The sequence below is a fragment of the Phacochoerus africanus genome, chromosome 14, assembly GCF_016906955.1.
Source record: "Phacochoerus africanus isolate WHEZ1 chromosome 14, ROS_Pafr_v1, whole genome shotgun sequence".
Classification (NCBI taxonomy): Eukaryota; Metazoa; Chordata; class Mammalia; order Artiodactyla; family Suidae; genus Phacochoerus; species Phacochoerus africanus.
In genome coordinates, this window is record NC_062557.1 from 58,224,815 (window position 1) to 58,244,018 (window position 19,204).

A 19,204-nucleotide genomic window follows, 5' to 3' on the forward strand; every position below is an offset into this window, starting at 1 on the left:
CTGGCTTCGGACGGCAGCCGCAAGTAACAGGTGACCTCAAGAAGGGAACCACGGTGCCCCGTCACTCTCAACGCCACAGACTGACAGCAGGGGTTCCAGGTTAGATGAAAATGAAAATATCTTTCCCCCACACCCACTTTCTGCACGGGATGGGTATAAATAAGGTGGGAAACAAACACCTACCCAATTAGTAACTTAGCAAACCCATGACTCGTTAGAAAGGAAAGGACACTTAGAGACCAAAGTCTCCCTACACTCGTCATACATCCTAATGGGTCTTTCTGTACTGAGCTTCCTTCCGTGAGTCACTCAATAACCTGAAGCCTCGTGTCATCACCTATAAACCGGCATCACACACAACAGGTTTGTTGGGAGGATCAAATGAGATTACGAGTGTCCAAGTGCTTTGTAAACAGAGTTTTATACAAATATAAAGTTAGGCACCTTCGAAGCCATCACTCCAATAAAGACACTTATTCAATTAAACAAAACATCTTCAAAATTTTATAACAATGTATAAATACAGTCACAAAATAATCTGTTGATTAAAACAAAGTTTACAGCACCTACAACGGAATTTACAGATGCCTACAAGAGTTTGCAGACTGTTACATATATTGCTTTAAGAAATACCCATTAATACAAATGCACTGATTTCCAATATCTCCATTATAGCAAGAAAAAAAAAATAGATAAGATAAAACGTCTTTTAGGCATTTATAATGCCAAGTATTTTAAATGATTATTCTCACTGTGACATAAGAATAATACTCTTTTAGTGGTAAAAGAGTTCATTAGGCCAAGGACCACCGAAGAGCTTCCGGGGTGTTCCAAAGTAAAATCAGCTACCTATCCAAAAAATAAATACAACAGCAGCAATCCCCAGGTATCCCTTAAGAATAAACTATGAAAATCGCTTTTATATTAATTGGGCCTTAAGTACACAACTCATTACAAATAAAAAATAAAAATTTTAAAAGTAGTTAACACCAACAGCCCAAATTTGGTTTTTACCTGCCTACGATGTGAATACCTAGGATAAGAAGTTTCATCATGAAGTATACATTAATGTAAAATAAACAATTATTTCTAGCTTATCTATAAGCCAAAGGGCCCACTCTTACCATGGAAAAAAAAACCTTCTGAAAATAATGTCTAGAAAGAGCAGGTAAACACACAGTTCTGAGACAGACTAAGGACACCCTCTGTGGTCTACAGACCACAGCCGAAGGTCTCCATTCCATACAGACAGGGGCGCAACCACTGTGTCAACCTAAGACGCAGGGCCCAGGGGACCACAGGTGCGCGGGTGCAAACCACGGCCCAAGCGCCGACGGTGTTTCCAGCCACGCCACACCTTCAAGCCCCAAAGGCTAAAAGGAAGTAAAAACTTAATACGAAGCCTACTTTTTTTTTGAAAGAAAATTTTCTAATGGAAAAACAAACCCAACACTCCTCCTTGCAATATGCACTGAGTTCGAAAGGCTCAGCTGTTCCCAAAGTGAAGGACAGGCAGGCTCCCTCTGTCCCCTCAGGATGTCTGATCGTCTCCTGTGGTCTGCAAGAGAGAGAGAACTTAACACCAGGGCCATTTCCCGTAACACACCAGCATCCAAACCACTTGCGGACCCGTAAACACACAACTCAGGAGGCCCGGCCCCAGATCAACTAAAGAAGGACCTCGGGGGCGGGACCCCGCCGTCTGGGTCTTCGCCTCCAGGTGGTTCTGACGCGTGCCCGAGGCTGAGAACCCGTAATGGTCTGAACCATGACCCGCCCGGCCTACTGCACGAACACCAACGCAAGGTGTCCTGCACACAAAGACCCATCAATTTCCCCAAGAGGTTTCACCTACCAGTGCCTGCGAATACCACCTATCCCACTGACGACCCCGACTTACGCCCGCACATCACAGAACGCGAGCAAAACCTGTAGGTTCTTCTAAAACAGTCTGAGTGCTTTCAAACAACTTTTAATGATACAGTCTTACTACGCGCCTAACTTGTTCTTACCATACATAAACCCTGAAACCATACAAATACATTCTTCAAAACTGTTCATTTAGGGCCACCAGAAATGATGAAGAGCAACTAAACTTTAAATAATTTTTTAAAAATAAGTTACTATCAATCCCTCTGGTTTTAAAATAATTTCAAGACACTGACAATACATTTCTAGAATGTTCTAAAAGCCTCCAAAGAGAAATTAAAATAACTTTAGCATCTCATATTTAAATAAATATGTCCCTTGAAAAAACTTTTTAAAAAGTATTTCATAGAAATTAAGCTCTACAAGAGCTGGAAATCATCACTGCATTAGTCACTGACCACATCAAAATTACTCTCGCATCCAGAAAGCACTTACTTGTCTTAGAAACTGCTTCCCAAGGTAGGACGTGGCCATGCTGGTTAAATTCTTCCTGCTGCCCACTTTGCACCTGATGTAGCCATACAGGTTGGCACCTTGCAGCACCACACCCATGATGACCACCGCCTGGGACAGGGGAACAGTCCACCGTTACAGGCTTAATACTGCCCCTAATACCGCCCACACCCTCCCCGGGGAAGGAGAAGGAAAAGGAGACTCTGGGAAGGGGGGCCGTGGCCCCGAGACTCCCTCCGCCCAGAGCAGACCCTCCAAATGCGCTGTACCACCCAGCCAGCATCCATGAACCCACGCTCTGTGCCAGCCCTGGGGGGGCAGTGGAGAACCATTCTCTCTCTAGGATATGCCACGGTTTGTGAGTAAAGATACTGAAAAAAAATAAATGAGAGACTCAGAAAGGCTCAAAGGTCAACTATTTCCCTAAGAACTCCCAAAGAATGGTCAAGACAAAGATGAGGTTCAACACAATGAGAGCACAGGGCCCGATGCTAACGCGCATGTGACAAGTGGCTTCTGAGAAAGCAAACCAGGGCCTCGAGGCAGCAACCAAGAGGCACTTGCCTTCTGAGATAGAGACGGAGGGGGATGGAGCAGGGGGAGCCCTAGGAAGAAATGCACTTCAGCAGAGCTGTCTCTCCCTTGAGCCCACAACCCCACAGGTGACCCCACTAAGACCATTACAGACTGACAATAAGGGGAGTTCCCATTGTGGCTCAGTGATAACGAACCTGACACAGGTTCTCATAGACAAGACCAAAAAAAAAAAAGAGAGATTGAGAATAAGAAACTCAAGCTTACTCTTTCAATACTACGAAAGAAAAGTTAATTAGGACAAAATGAAGAGATTCCAGGACTTTTCCATAAACGCTAGACAAATACTTTAGCCTTGCAGGCTATATGGTTCTATTACAATTACTAAACTCTGCCATTCTAGCCCCAAAGCAGCCACAGAAACTGCTTCCCAATCTGAAGGCAAACAGCCAAGGCTGGGTTTCTTTTTCTGGTCTTTTTAGGGCCACACCCCCAGCACATGGAGGGTCCCAGGCTAGGGGTCCAATCAGAGCTGTAGCCACCAGCCTACACAAGAGCCACAGCAATGTGGGATCTGAGCCACGTCTGTGACCTACACCACAGCTCACAGCAACACTGGATCCTTAACCCACTGAGGGAGGCTAGGGATCGAACCCTCGTCCTCGTGGACGCGGGTTGGTTTCATTAACCACTGAGTCACGACAGGAACGCCACTCAGGGATGGGTTTCAATGCACATTTACAAACACAGGTGTCCGGCCAGACTGGACTGCAGGCCATAGTCTGCCAAGCCCTGTTCTAGAGTGACGACATGCACACACTCGCACGCAAACCCTGGAACGTGACTGTGTTTGCAGACAGGGTCTTAAAGGCGTAACTGAGGTAACACGAGGTCGGCAGGGTGGACCCTGATCCAGTGTGACTGGTGTCCTTATAAGGAGAGGGAAGGCCGTGTGAGGACACAGGAACAAGACGGCTGTCTACAAGCACAGAGAGGGGCCTCCAGAACGGCGAGAAAATAAACTCCTGTTGTTTAAGCCATGCAGTCTGTGGCACTTTGTTATGGCAGCCCCAGCACAGCATTACAGCTGTACCAGGTCACTCGGCTTGTGAGCGGAAACACCCTCAGCTGGAGATGCGACCCCCGCCCCCGTGCCCCGGGTAAGAGGTCTAAGTGCCTTGAGGCCACCAGGCTGAGGAAGCCCCACTGGCCACGTGGGAAGACCACGTGGGAGGCCACGGGACCTCACAGGGAGGAGAAGCCTTTCCAGCCCCCAGCCACTGTCCAACGACAAAAGAGATCTTTCGAAGCCAGGACCTTCCAGACAAGCCCTTGAACCAGAGAAACTGGGAGAGATCACAAAACGACAACTGCAATAGATCCAGAACAAGCTACCAAGCAGTATCTCCAGAAAAGACTCAGCCAACAAACACGTCAGGAGGATGCCCAACACCCTACAAATGACGCGACCACCGGCCGGGATGGGCTAGGTCACAGCGCTGCGAGGCACCTGCAGCGGCACTCTGCTCTCCGGCACCTGGAGAAGGGCAGAGCTGGGTGACTCAACTTGGAAATACTCGAGATGGGTCCTACTGTGAACACAGGCGGCTGCTTATGGCAATGAGCCATCGGCCACCTTCACGGCTACCGGCGGCCCGACACTGATACTCACCAACCACTTCACTCTGAAGGAGAAGAGGGCGCTAAAGGCGAAGATCACCCACAGCACCGGACAGGCAACGAGTCCCAACCAGAAGATCCTTGACTCGGCCTCCGAAACAGTCCTAGTCTCTTGAGGGGAGGCCTGCAAAAGGAGATGAATAGGCAACCTTCGGTGCTATTTATGAGCAAAGAGTTTAAATTAACACAGACAGCCGAACTCCCAAGTTAGAGCCCCACCCTAGCCTCCACCCCCTCAAACAAAACAGCAGACTGACCACGACTGTGAATTTTTTTCCTTTTATTTATTTACTTTTTTGTCTTTTTGGAGCTAGGGGTTGAATCGGAGCTGTAGCTGCTGGCCTACACCACGGCCACGGCAATGCGGGATCCTTAACCAACTAATCGAGGCCAGGAATGGAACCTGTGATACTAGTCAGGTTCATTACCACTGAGCCACAAAGGGGACTCCATGACTGTAATTTTTGGAACTGGTCTTTTTTTTTTTTTTTTTTAATCTTTTTAGGGCTGCACCTGTGGCATATGGAGGTTCCCAGGCTAGCGGGCGAATCAGAGCTGTAGCTGATGGCCTACACCACAGCCACTCAGGACCCAAGCTGCATCTGCGACCCACACCACAGCTCACGACGACACCAGATCCTTAACACACTGAGCAAGGCCAGGGATCAAACCTGTGTCCTCATGGATGCTAGTCAGATTCGTTTCTGCTGAGCCATGATGGGACCTTTGGAACTGGTCTTAATATGCTTTGTTTTAAATCAAGAATGCTCCATTTTCAGGGCCGAATGGACAGTCTGGGTGACCTCTAATAGGCTTCTAATCAGTTCTCCTCGCACTTACACTGATTATTCATAAGGAAGCTTTGAGGTGAGGATTCAGAAAATCAAGGCCATAGTCATCCCAGAGACTAAAAGGTCAAGTCCTGAGAAAGGAACGGTGCCAAGGGATTCTGGACAATGACCATAAAGTCTTAGCGATACCCAGGAACTGAATGGGCAGCGAGCTGTTCCCCAGGTGGGCTTTATAATCTATGGAGGACTACGGACTTCTGAGACGTCCTAGCCCAGGCCCTTCCAAACAGAAGGAAAGCAATTCACTGACGCTGTCTGCAAGAATTCTGTCCTCTGCCTCCCAGGCCAACTTCCCAAAACAAGCAGATCAGGGTCCCCTAGGGCTCAGTCTTTCAGGGCTGCACCCGTGGCATATGGAGGTTCCCAGGGGAGGGGTTCATTTGGAGCTGTAGCCGCTGGCCTACGCCAGAGCCACAGCAATGCAGGATCTGAGCCGTGTCTGTGATCTATACCCCAGCTCACGACAACGAGATCCTTAACCCAGAGTGAGGCCAGGGATCGAACCGGTGTCCTCATGGATGCGCGTCGGGTTCATTAACTGCTGAGCCACAATGGGAACTCCTCAATTCAGATTTTCTATCCCGCTGCCATCCTCCTTTCTCCTGCCCATGAATGGAGGAGGACCCCTGGGCAAGAATAGGAGCTGCAGAGGCAGCTCTGCGAGGCCAGGCCACCCAAAGCTGAGGCCCTGGGAGGCAGCTTAGCACTCTGTGCAAACTGGGAGCCCAAGCCCTCTCCCAGATCCCTTCCCGGACTCGCCTTGTTTCCCATCTGAACCACACAGAACGATGCAGTAATTTTAGGAGGCCATCTGCTGTAGTGCTGCCAGGCCAAAGGACTTGGAGTAGTTCTTTACAAGATTATGCTTGAGATACTTAAGAAATTCATCCGTAAACATTCAAGTGTCATCTGCACATAATTCACTGAAAGACTCTCAACCGAAAGCGAAGGCGGTTTACCTTCCTGGACTCAAACACCCAATGGCTTTTTCCATCTTCATCAATGTGGTTCCACCAGCGCAGGCCAACCATCAGCCTACCTGTGACGTTCTGGGAAAGAGTCACACACACATTTTAAAAACATGACTTAAAGACCCACACGACGTCACATCTCAGAGTAACATTTCACACACACACCATCACCAGCTTCCCCTCTGTGACGCCCAGCTGAGGACCCCCAGGTACCAGGCCTAGACAAGGGTCACGGCTGCAGCAGGCCCGGCAGGGGCGGAGGTGATGGGTCAGCATCTCTATAAACGTCACCCTTCTTTTCCTCGTCAAGTCCTGTCCTTTCTCTGGTCCCCTAACATGTTCCTAACCCCCTGCTCTTTAGCTACTGGGACCTACTTTTTCCTCTGTAGCCTGGCTAGCTACATGTATTTTCTAACTATGAATCTCTAAAAACGGTCGTTCAGACTGAAGGTTTTTGTCACCCCCCCCCCAAATTCATGTTGAACGTCTACCCCACCTCTCACAAGCGATGGCATCGGGAGGTGGGGCCTTAGGGAGATGACGGGGACCCTTGCGAATGGGCTTAGCGCCCCTCGCTAGAGCAGGAGAGTTTCTGCACTCTCTGCTCTCGGCCACATGAGAACACCGAGACAGGCCAGCAGCCTGGGACCAGAAGGGGGCCCTCACCGGAAGCGGGCCATGCTGGCGGCCACATCTTGGATTTCCAGCCTCCAGAACATGGAAAATAAATTCCTACCGTCTGTAAAGCACCCTGTCTCAGCCCAAACAGACTGAGAGGATGGCTACGGCCCTGGCCTCCATGCAGTGTGTCAAAGGCCCCAAGCGCCTTTCCTCTTATTAACGTGACAAATTACTCTGATAGCGTTCCTAAGGTAACGAAAGGAACACAGAGAGGAGAAAAGGAGGAGCCTTAAAGACCACACTTCCTTTTGTAGCAATGCTACCATTCAAAGGCTAAGTACAAGAGAAGAGCTGGCGAAGACAGAGGACAGCCAGAGGTCTATTTCAGTAGCATTTTCAAGTAACAGCTCTTAAGAAGGTTCTCAAACCTCCCCATCTTCCCATTTCTCCAATCCTTTCTGCTCTTGTCATTATTGGTTTACTTTCCTAATTTCTCTCAAGCTTACTGGTTTTGAAACTTCTTGACCTCTAATAATAAAAGCCTTCAGTCTTTTTCCTCTGAATTCAGTTTCAAACAACATTCCCAAAGTCTGAATACAGATGATCACTAACACTGAGGTGTAATCTTATATTTACAGTTTTTATCTCCTTCTTAAGCCAAGATATTTAGCAGGATGGCTCTTGTTAAAAAAAATCCCATCTAGGAACCATGAGGTTGCAGGTTCGATCCCTGGCCTGGCTCAGTGGATTAAGGATCCGGTGTTGCCGTGAGCTGTGGTGTAGGTCGCAGACGTGGCTCGGATCCCACATTGCTGTGGCTTTGGCATAGGCCGGTGGCTACAGCTCCGATTCGACCCCTAGCCTGGGAACCTCCATATGCCGCAGGAGAGGCCCTAGAAAAGGCAAAAAGACAAAAAAAAAAAATCCCAATTTTGACAATCATTTTTAATGAGTTTCTAGTTTTTCTGCCCTGGACTAGAAAAACATACCTGCTTTGGGGAATTTATTCAGATTTCCTTCATGGTGACAGTTAATCAACTTTTGTAAATAATCCACAGGAACTGAAGGAGAAGGTATTAAATAAATACCTCTAAATACAACGTTGTCTTTGCAATGGCGGGTACTCCTTGAGTATTTGGGATAAACTCTCTGGGAGCCAAACATACCTGGCACAGCCAGAGGTGACCTTAAGTAAAACCAGTGGTATGGATCAGAAGCAGCATGTAGGGTCTGCAGCTGCTAGTCACGTGTTTATTTGCTTTACTTTAAAGCCGATGGAGGTTAACATAAAGCACAGACAAGTCAGTAGTTTAACAGCTCACGTGTGATCTGATACACCTGGTACATCGACGGAGATGAGGGTTAAGGTAACAAAAAGATAAATTCACACCAATCCAAAAGGCTAAGTGTCACTTTTTTCTGGTTTTTTGTTTGTTTGTTTACTGTTTATACATCATTCATCCCATCATATTAAATAGGATTGTAAAATAAAAACAATCAAACCTACCTTGACTGCCCAAAAGTCACATGACAACAATAAGATAATTGTCACCATACAGGCAATAAAGCTGCTGCTGAACAATTCACAGAGCAGATAGACTATAATTGCACTGACTCGAAAGAATAAATGGAAAAATGATGCCACTGGGTGTCTGAAAACCAAAACAGAATAAAGAAATGCAATTACATTTTACGGCAGGTACCGAGGATGCAGATGAACACGTTCCAGCCACAGGAGACCCACAAGGAGTCTCGTCAAAATAAAAAGTGATGTGAGGAAGAAGCAAACTGCCCACCTCTCACTTCTCCTAAGTCCCGCTATCAGACTAGGCCCTGTTGTCACAGAAAATACAGTACGTAAACATGACCTTATTGACTATAAACTCTCACTAGATGCATAGCAAGAAACCTTACCAAGTTTGAAGAACTTGGGAAGCTATACTCTTAGGACTGACTCTTATGCTCACCTGTCTAAAAATCATGCCTTAAGAATTTCTAGGCCCTCAGAGGACAAAGTAACCACCAGGTAGAGGTTTTGGTTTTTGTTTTTTGTTTTTTTTTTAACAGCTCCTATGAGATAATCCACACGCCATACAACTCAGCTATTGAAAGCGTAATTCAACGGTTTTTGGTGCAGTCACAGAATGGTGCAACCATCACACTACGAATTAGGACTTTTTCATGATCCCAAAAAGAAACCCTAGGCCCGCTGGCAGTCACTCCCCATCTACTCCAGTCCCACCCTCCTCTGGGCCCAGGCAACCACGAATGTACTTCTGGTCCCTACAGATTTGCCTCTTCTGGACATTTCACATAAATGAAATCATCTATCACATGGTCTTTTGCGACTGGCATCTCTCACACAGCATAATGTTTTTAAGGTTCAAGTAGAATTTGATTTCATTCAGCGAATTTCATTCAGTGAATTAAGAGAATTAAGTCTGGAATTGAAATCTGTTTGGCTTGCTATTTTCATACTGAGTTGCCACAAAAAATGCAATTGTGAATTTTGCACAGTAAATCAAAATGTAATATATCTACAGAAACTAAATAAAGGGTGTTTCGGGTAAACAAAAGTTCAAATAATTGGACTTGCCCATCTGAAAACTCAGTTTTGAGTAAAAGTCCTTATGCTGGTTATTCCCGGAGAAAATGCGAGATGTCATCCTGTCTCAGGCTAAGGAACGAACCAGCAATACACAGTATTCACCAGCTCGTCACACCCACTCTGCCCAGAACCTCCTCACTGGCTCCAGACACTTAATACAACTCCTGTAACTTGTCTTCATACCTGATTTTGGATTTTTTCGGTCTGTTACTTGTCTCCTCTTCCGCATCAAACAGGGAAACATCTTCGGTGTCATCATTACTGTCCTAACAGGAAAGGCAAGCATCCATGAAGTAAAATCGAATTCCCTGCTGCATGCAAGGCAGCATGCTACGCAAACTGCAACACAACAGCAGGACGTGGTCACAGCCACCTGGAATCTGCAGCTCCCCCAGCCCCACCCAGATCTCCTGGCCAAAATCCACATGGCAGCCCCAGCCCCCAGTGCCCACTCATGATCTGCTCCCCCTCCTCACTCTGACGCTCCCTCCCGCTGGGCACTACAGCAGTACTGCTACCACCTGCTCTCTGAAAACACTCTGGACCCTCCCATCTTTCTGCCTTTCATGTTTTCTTTACCTGAAAGCTCTTCCCTTTCCGGTCCCCTCTGTGGCTCACCATCAGGCAAACTCGATGAATCGTCTTTCCAATTTCTGCTCAAATGCTGACACAGCTGAGGGCCTTCCCCTGAAATCCCCAGCCATCCCATTTCCCACGTCCTCACAGCACCTGGACAAACGTCCACTCAACCATCTGGGGATATTCTTACTGCAAGTCAACCTCTCCTACCTCCTTCTAGACGCCAAGCTACAGGAGGACAAGGTCTGTCACTGCTCTGAACTAGGTCCTAAGGTGTAGCAGAGTACCAGGCCGGGGCTACAACACGTGTCGAAGGCACGAGTGAACAAAGGAGCTGTCACCTAGGAAACACAGCGATCACCACCGCCAGAAGTAATATAAATGCAAATGGGAGCAGCGGAAGAGGCTGTGGGGAGGCTTCCTGAAGGGAAGTCTACCTGCTGGGCCTCCGGCTGCCTCTGGTCCCTGACTGCGGGTGTCTTCAAGGGCACAGATGGCGGGGCGGGGGGAAGAACACCCACACAGCATCAACGTGGGGAAAACCCAGTCAATGAAGGAGCAGAAGAGGAGGTGAAGCTCGAAAGGTAAAAATGGATTCAGATCTATGAAACCAATGGCCTCCACCTTGGCTACAGGCTGGAAAGCTCTGGGGCACCTCAAGCAAACGAGGTCGGAAACCAGGGCCCCGGTAGAGGGCTCAGCCTGAGACTGCAGCACAGACGTGTAACTGGCTAGGACAAAGGCAGGTGTGCTGGAACATTCTCTGAGGTTTCCGTTCTCTCAGAGAAACAAGACGCGAGGCTTCAGCTGAGAGAAGACAGGAAGGAATGCTGGAGGTTTGGGAGAGACCTTTTGGAGAGGAGCCTAAGTGGGAGGCACGGGGCTGTGGACGTGCGGAGGTGACTGCCTGGGGACACCAAGGGGTCACTTGAGGTGCCTGGTCACGAACTTAAGTGTGTCCAAGGATACCGTGTGTGTTTCTCCAGCCTCCGTCAGCCTGGGCGCAGGGTCAGACCATCGCGGGGTTTTCTCCACTCGAGTCACCGGCTGGGAGTGGTCCTTCCCGACCCTAAATCCCAAGGTCGTCCCATTCTACTCTCCACCTCACCCTGTCTTTGTCATCACATCTGAAAACACCTTACGAACCTTATCTCGTCTCCCCACCCCGACCCCTGGACAAGCCCCCATCTCCAATTCAGGGCAGGAAATCGTCTGGATGGCTCACGGCCTCTCCCCGGGGTCTAGGGCAGCGCCTGGGCCACAGTAACCCCTAAATAAGAAAACATACCTAAGATACGCTAAGTTAAAGTGCACTACAAGCAGTATTTTCCTAAATAGGAAGAGAGCAGTCAACTACTCTTACCAGCCTCTGGTCGTAAACGTGAGGCCTGTGACTCACTCCGAGGGGCAGACGTGGTCACGGAAGAGGACCAACCCTCCTCCACCTCCCCAGCCGCTCCGACCGCTTCGGCGCGGATGCGAGGCCGGGGGTCTTGGCCCCACGTCAGGGCGGCGGGGACACATAGCGTCTCCCGGCTGCCGCGGAGCGAGCCCGCCCCGCTCACGCCCGTCCCGCCCCGAGCTCCCGCAGCGGCCCGGACGCTCAGCTCACGCCCCCGGCCCCGGTCCCGGCCCCCCGCCGCCCACCCTGCTCCTCCTCGGGCTCGGGCAGCAGCCCGGACGCTCAGCTCGCGCCCCCGGGACGCGCAGGCCCTGCCCCGACGCCGTCGCCCTCTCAGCGCCCCCACAGCCCCCTACCTGCTGCAACATGGCGGCCCCGCGCCAGCCCACTTCCGGGAGCCACGTCAGCGCCGCAGCCGCGGGGCGGGGACCGGAACCGACGCGACGGGGTCACCGCGGGCCTGGAGGAGCCGGGGTAACAGCGGCAACCAGACCCCACTTCCGCTTCCAGGCCCTCCTGGGAGGAACAGGAGTGGGCGGGGCTACTAGGAGTGGGCGGGGCGGGTAGAAAGTGGGCGGGGTGAGCAGCTATGCCTCAGGCTGTGGCGTGGACGGATCCAAGCAGGAGTGGAAGAGTAAAGGATGCTCCTTTTCTGGGAACGCTTCTTGGTTTGTCTCCAAGAGGTGTTGCTGCTACCTACATCCGCCTATGTGAATATCCTGAGGGCGGGGGTCCGGGACAGGGACTTGATTATTCCATAGTTTTCGTTTTGTTTGAATGTTTGACGACGACGTGTAATCGTGGTACAGTATTTGGTCCCGTAAATATTGGAAGCAACTGAAAACATAAATGTGCTCCTGGGAAGGAGTAAAAAGAACAAGGCAGGAGGACTGTAAACATGGAAGGTCTTATTAAGGGAGGGAAACTCCCTGGGAAACAGTAAGGGGAGAGAGGCTGAGAGCGTGGGCCCTGGAGTCGGAACCCCTGGGTTTGATCCCAGCTTCTCTCCACTTGCCAATTATCTAACCAACCTCTCTGTGCGTCCTTCCTTAGTGGTTAGGTGAGGATGATAATGGTATCCCTACAGGGTACATTCCCACTAGGTAGAAGGTGCTATTAATTAATGTTTTAGGATTAATGGTGCGAACCTGCACGTGAAGGACCAGAAAATCTGGGACATTGCAGTCATCTTTGAAATAGCGATTATAACAATATCCTGTCTGCCCCGCCTACAGCAAACTGCTGTTGGAAGGCTCACGGAATAATGTGGAGAATCATGATTCCTTAATTAGGGGGATTCAAATCACAACGTTACATGGCTATTTGCCAGTGCTTCTTTAATCCTGATACTCTAACAATGGAGAAAAAGTTCTCGGAAGAGAGAAAGCTTGGCAAACAATGGTACTCCTGCACTTGGAGATGAAAGCAGAAGCTGTGCAAAGGGGGCCTGTGCATCTGTGAGCAGGTCTGCCCATGCCTGGGTTTTGTGGCGCACTTAGTGTGTGGGTTGTGGGGTTGTGTGAGGTTGGTTCTTTGTTTTGTTCTGCATTGTTTGGTTTACATCCTTTGGCCATGCTGAGCCCTTTGGATGAGGCTCGAGCCCCTGTGCTGGGCTGCACTGCTCTAAATTACCTGCCTGGCCCCTGATAGCAACCTCAGCAGGTTTAAGTAGCAACTGGAACACACATGATACTAATGTACAAAGGATGGCTGTGCTTAATTCTCTCCAGAGGAGTTAGCCCTGGGAAGGAAGGATGCAACAAAACAGGATCTGAGCCCTGTCTGCGACCTACACCACAGCTCATGGCAATGCTGGATATTTACCCACTGAGCAAGGCCAGGGATGGAACCCACTTCCTCGTGGATACCAGTCGGGTTCGTTGCCTGCTGAACCATGAAGGGAACTCCCCCCATTAGCTCATTTGCTAGAAGAAATAGCATTAAATTGGTAGCAATCAGTGGTATTAACTTTCCAAAAACCAATTCCCCATCCCCATCAATGAACAGGGCTGGAGCTCCTGCTGTGGTGCAACAGGATTGGTGGTATCTTGGGAGCACTGGGATGTGGGTTCCATCCCCACCCTGGCACAGTGAGTTAAGATCTGGTGTTGCCACAGTTGTGGCTTGGGTCTCTCTCTTTCTTTTTTTCTTTTTTGTCTTTTTTGCTATTTCTTGGGCCGCTCCCGTAGCATTTGGAGGTTCCCAGGCTAGGGATCGAATCGGAGCTGTAGCCACCGGCCCATGCCTAGAGCCACAGCAACACGGGATCCGAGCCGCGTCTGCAACCTACACCACAGCTCACGGCAACGCCGGATCATTAACCCACTGAGCAAGGGCAGGGACCGAACCCGCCACCTCATGGTTCCTAGTCGGATTCATTAACCACTGCACCACAACGGGAACTCCTGGCTTGGGTCTCATTGCAGATTGGATCTGATCCCTGGCCTGGGAGCTCCACATGCTGCAGGGTGACCAAAAAAGAAAAAAAAAGGGGGGGGGGGAATAAATGGCTTCCCTGTGTCTCGTTGAATGATTTTTAGTGGGAATACAGATGCCAATCTCTCCCAGCCTCCCTCTGTTTTCTTTTTTTCTTTTTTCTTTTTCCCCTTTTGGCTGCACCCACAGCATGTGGAAGTTCCCAGGCCAGGGACCTGACCCAAGACACAGCAGTGACAACACCAGATCCTTGACCCACTGAGCCACAAGGGAACTCCTCTCTGTTTTCTTACTTTGATAATATCAACTCTTCGGCTTATCAGAAGATTGTCAAGAGTCTCTCTGTCGATTGCTAGGGAACAGTGAAAAAAACCGACCAAACACACAGCGAGCAGACACCAGCATGCGCTTGGTTTTCTGTTTACTGTAATTTCCTGAGGCTGGTTCAGATAAATATGTTCTGTCCCAGTTCAGGGGCTGCTGTTTTTCCTGGCTTCATGAAATCATCTATGGGCAGGCCTTTGATCTTCCGGATCCATGCGGCTCTGCTGGCTCTTTCTGGATCCACGCGGCCCGCGGGCTCTGCGGCCTGGCTCTCCTTCATCTTGGCCTGCTCATATTCCTTCTCCTCCTTCACAGTCAAGAGCATGAACTCCGTGTTCATCCGGAAGGGGTCGAGGGCCATGTGGAAGCGCGGCCGATCTTTCTTGGCAGCCTGGGCTGTGCCGCCCAGGGGTGGAGCCAGCATGCGGTTTGGTTTGATGACCTGGGGGCTGGTCAGGGGGCCAGAGCTGCGCACCGTCCCCTCGGTGGAGCTGGTTGCCCCGTCTTCACCCTTCGAGCTGCCCGAGAACCTGGGGCGGATAAGCACGGGCTGGGGTATGGTAGACTGGACCCTGGGACTCTGCAGAGACGTCTTCAGGTTGGGCTGAAGCTTCTGGACTTCGAGGGGGGTGCTGGTTTGTCTCACGTCTGTGGGAGGGCTGCTGCGTCTCAACCGATCAACAGCATGCTGGACAGACTGGCCCTTCAAACTCAGGACCTTCCTCGGGTATGAAATGGAAGGTCCCCAGGCATCGAGGACCTGGGCTTGGGGCCTCCGGGGATAGGCACACTCCCCCGAGGTATGGGCTTTCTGCAGGGCGTGGACGGTCAGGAGGAGCTGGTCAGGGGACATGGCGATGTGCCAGGCCTTTTTCTTTGGGCGACTCATCAAGTCTGCCCCAGTTCCCAGCTGTCCTTGTTTGGGTACTTTCTCTGCATCATCTGGTTTTCCAAAAAAAAAGATAAGACAAATCAGTGTTCCACAAAACACAAAGTACCTGTGCACGAACATTCGATCCGCTGTAACTGCCGTGCGATAAAGGTCTTCGGTTACCCAGCGGGCAGGCTGCCATCACGGGAGCAAAAAATCCTCTGTGAAACCAGAAATTAGAACATCGTCAGCACAAGTTTTTAACAAACGTGCTAAGACTTGTGTACAAATGTGTATCAACCTCTAACTATGCGTGTTTTGGAAGGACCATAGGTAATCCCTGTGCTCCCGCCTTCTTGAAACTTCCCCGTGGGAATGGCCTTCGCATCCCATGTGGAGGCCTTATAGATTTTCAGTAATAATGTGACTATATTTTCAAATAAAACTTGTATTGCAAAGTTTGATCTCAACCTTATTAATCCCATTTGACTTCAAGTGATCTTCGGATAGTCTCAGAATCAAAACTGCTTTCAGGAAATGTCATGCTGGGAGTTCCCACTGTGGCTCAGTGGGTTAAGTACCTGACTCCAGGTTCGATCCCTGGCCTCCCTCACTGGGCTTAGGATCCTGCATTGCTGCAGCTGTGGTGTAGGCTGAAGCCACCTGGGAACTTCCCATATGCAGCAGGTACGGCTGAAAAAAGAAAAAAAAGAATGTCACCCCTGTGAAATGGAAAATATCACATAGCCAAGAGCAGTTCCTGATCAAAGGTTCCCCAAACGTTTTGAACAAGACCAGCAGGTCCAAAGCCACTGACAAGGTCAAGCGATCCATCCTTGTGTACGGCCTTAGGGTCAAGACCACCAAGGTACCTGAGACCCTGGAGTTAGTTAGCAAGGACATCTTTTTTTGCCTTTTCTAGGGCCGGTTCCGTGGCATATGGAGGTTCCCAGGCTAGGGGTCTAATCAGAGCCATAGCTGCCAGCCTACACCAGAGCCACAGCAACTCGGGATCCGAGCCGCAGTCTGCGAACCTACACCACAGCTCATGGCAACGCCGGATCCCCAACCCACTGAGCGAGGTCAGGGATCGAACCTGCAACCTCATGGTTCCTAGTCGGATTCCTTAACCACTGCGCCACGACAGGAACTCCCGGAATAAGACTTCAAATTTGTTTCTGTCCTTTACTTTGTTTTTTGTTCTTTGTTTTTGCCTTTTTTCTTTTTTTTTTTTTTTTTTTTTGGTCTCTTTAGGGCCACACCTGCGGCATATGGAGGTTCCCAGGCTAGGGATCGAACTGGAGCTGTAGCCACTGGCCTATGCCAGAGCCACAGTAACGCCAGATTTGAGCCGCGTCTGTGACCTACACCACAGCTCACCACAATGCCAGATCCTTAACCCACTGAGCAAGGCCAGGGATCATTCGAACCCGACAACCTCATGGTTCCTGGTCGGATTTGCTTCTGCTGCGCCACAACGGGAACTCCTGGCCTTTACTTTGTTAATTAAATAATAGTTTATGAAAACATATAAGACTAAATGAAATTAAGATATCAAAATCTTCCCCACTTTCTGTCCAATTCTAGAATAAACTTCTGCGGTGTGTGTGTGTGTGTGTGTGTGTGTGTGGAGAGAGAGAGAGAGAGGGAGAGAGAGGGAGAGAGAGAGGGAGAAAGAGAGAGACAGGCGGACAGAGAGAGGGAGAGAAAGGGGAAGAGGGAGAGGAGGGGGAGAAAAGAGTTTTCTTCCTTTTATTGAAAGGAATTGTGATGGCCTCGTTGTTCATGAACTTGTCTTTTTTATGTACCGTAAGCTACAGCAGACCTCTTTCCAAGTCAACGCACATGGCTCCTCATCCACATGCAGCCGTTGTGTAACACTCCCTAGGGTGGCTCTCTCATCACCTACTAACTCACTAACCGCTGATGGCATTTAGTTTGTTAGTGATCAGTCTTCGGGAAGTGCAGATGCCATTTTTACTTACTGAAGGAGCGAGTACAAATGATGGTGAACGCCCAGGGCTGGCCTGGGGGCAGTGGGGGCTCGCGTGCATCGTTGGTGGGAGTGAAAGTGACATAGCAGTTTTTAAGGATAACCGCGGCAATATCCTTATAGTTTGCCCTGTTTTGTTTGCGGCACCTGTGGCAGGTAGAAGGATCAAACCTGCGCCACTGCAGCGACAAGGTCAGGTCCCTAACCCGCTGCACCACACGGGAACTCCTCCTAGCTTTTAAACGCGGTTACCCTGTGACTCAGCGACTCCTAGGACTCTACCTTACACATATTACTACACAGGTACCTGGGCACAGGTATCCACAAGGATGCCCACTGCTAGTGCAGACCTCCCAAAGCTCAACTGTTTGACCTCACCTTGAAGCTGGTCTCTGCAAGAAGTTCAATTCAGAGAAACACTATTAGCCAAAAATATTTGAAAGGCACTTTAAATCTTTACCAAAGTCTCTCAAAAGCAACAAAGGGACATTCATTCACAGTGCCCAGCGACGCTTCTAAAAAGCCCCTCCCCCACCTCTTGCCTGTACCTCCTCATCTCACACGCCTGGCACCATGCCCCCAATCCAGCACCTCCCCCGTGAAGCCCCCTCAAATGCCCTCTGCCGTCAGCCTGGCTGCCTCTTCTCTCCTCTGCTGTGCCCTTTACTCAGACCCATGACACAACCGTCCTCCAAGAAGGCGAGAGGAGGCCGCCTGCGAGCCAAGAGCTGGAAGATCGGCTCCCGAGAAAGGCTCTCACTCTGCATGGCTTCGAGTTAGCAAGGGGACAATTCGGGAAGACCCAGCACTCTTAGGAGAAGCCAGGTGTCTCATGCATTTTGCATCAAAAATAAGCAAATATTGGAGTTCCTGTCGTGGCTCAGCAGTTAACGACTCCAACTAGGAACCATAAGGTTGCCGGTTTGATCCCTGGCCTCGCTCTGTGGGTTAAGGATCCGGCGTTGCCATGAGCTGTGGTGCAGGTCGCAGACGTGGCTCGGATCCTGTGTTGCTATGGCTGTGGTGTAGACCGGTAGCTGAAGCTCCGATTCGACCCCTAGCCTGGGAACCTCCATGTGCCGCAGGTGCGGCCCTAAAAAGCAAATACTGATTGACCTGCTGAAAAACTAGGCTGAACGGGGAAGGGGGGAGGTGTCGCCACACAAATTCAGAATAAAAGACTACCCATTCTTCTTACCTCCAGTGAGGGATTTTGCTTCCAAATTCTCTTGCTCACCAGCTGTGCCATCTGCTCCCCTGGAGCCCATTTGCCTCCTGCCATCTTTTCGGGGTGATTTTGGCATCCCTTGACTTAGAGGTGCCTCTGTCAGCGCCGCTAAATTAAGATGGAGGAGGAAAGTGTGGTAATGGTATACTTCAACTAGGTATGAAAGATGGGGCGCAGTTCACAGTTCAGCTGATTTTCACCCAAACTATCACTTGTTTGCTGTCCCATGAAACTAGGTAGTCACCTGGAGCCTAAGGTCCAGCCGGATCATCTCCTGAACCCCCTCCCACCCACCTGATCCAGCTTTAAGCATTAGCTGGAACTCTCGGTCCTCGGAATGAGCTGACCATTCATGCTGTGACACGCTTGGAGGTGATGTGTTGATCTAGTGTTTTCCAGGCACACATGCTATTGATCAGAGGTCCAGCCGTAAAGCATTCTGCAGAGGTCGGTTTTCTGCAGTGTCATGGATCCTGCCTCTGTCCTGAGGAAATGACTGTGCACCGTCTGTCTGGTTCAGGGGTGCGGTGGGAGGATGGTGGCTGCTTATTTTATGTCTTAGTGACAAGTGTTAAGGGCTAGTGTGATCTGTAGAAAGAGTCTAAGAAGTTTGAAAACTCAGGCCTTGGCTATCAGGAGATTCCCTCGAGCTGGCGAACACACCATCACATCCCAGAGAATGGCTCCCACTTTCTCTAAAGGCTAGGAAATATCCCACCAGGAA

The 19,204-nt window shown here is 49.9% G+C and overlaps 2 protein-coding genes across 6 annotated transcripts in view; both read right to left on the minus strand.

The window, feature by feature from the left end:
• Positions 1 to 481: 481 nt before the first annotated feature.
• Positions 482 to 12,126, minus strand: TVP23C (trans-golgi network vesicle protein 23 homolog C). Of its 5 annotated transcripts, none has more exons than XM_047757069.1 (7): positions 11,985 to 12,126; positions 9,831 to 9,913; positions 8,547 to 8,691; positions 6,407 to 6,496; positions 4,589 to 4,720; positions 2,365 to 2,493; positions 482 to 1,558 (listed from the first exon to the last, which is right to left on the minus strand). In XM_047757069.1, the coding sequence occupies exons 1-7, from the start codon at positions 11,994 to 11,996 to the stop codon at positions 1,532 to 1,534; spliced, it is 618 nt and encodes a 205-aa protein (XP_047613025.1). In that variant the 5' UTR covers positions 11,997 to 12,126; the 3' UTR covers positions 482 to 1,531. The 5 variants fall into 5 exon arrangements, with proteins under 5 accessions (XP_047613025.1, XP_047613027.1, XP_047613024.1 ...); XM_047757071.1 differs by lacking the exon at positions 11,985 to 12,126 and adding an exon at positions 11,590 to 11,788; XM_047757068.1 differs by lacking the exon at positions 11,985 to 12,126 and adding an exon at positions 10,227 to 11,576.
• A 2,327-nt stretch (positions 12,127 to 14,453) lies between these two features.
• The window catches only part of LOC125113909 (F-box/WD repeat-containing protein 10-like), a 43,176-nt gene continuing 38,425 nt past the window's right edge, over positions 14,454 to 19,204 (minus strand). Inside the window, exons 20-21 of the mRNA XM_047756831.1 lie at positions 18,451 to 18,588; positions 14,454 to 15,330 (exon numbers count right to left, since the gene is read on the minus strand). Coding sequence (XP_047612787.1) covers positions 14,510 to 15,330; positions 18,451 to 18,588 — 959 coding nt within the window. The 3' untranslated portion in view covers positions 14,454 to 14,509. The remainder of the gene's footprint in view (positions 15,331 to 18,450; positions 18,589 to 19,204) is intronic.

Excerpts from the sequence above, each read along its gene's own strand:
- TVP23C (XM_047757068.1), bottom strand. The coding sequence starts at position 10,268 with ATGGTGAGCCACAGAGGGGACCGGAAAGGGAAGAGCTTTCAG. Across the intron at positions 9,914-10,226 it reads GGAAAGGGAAGAGCTTTCAG|GACAGTAATGATGACACCGA; the intron begins GTAAAGAAAACA and ends CTTTCCTGTTAG. Across the intron at positions 4,721-6,406 it reads GGGTGTTTGAGTCCAGGAAG|GCCTCCCCTCAAGAGACTAG; the intron begins GTAAACCGCCTT and ends CTCCTTTTGCAG.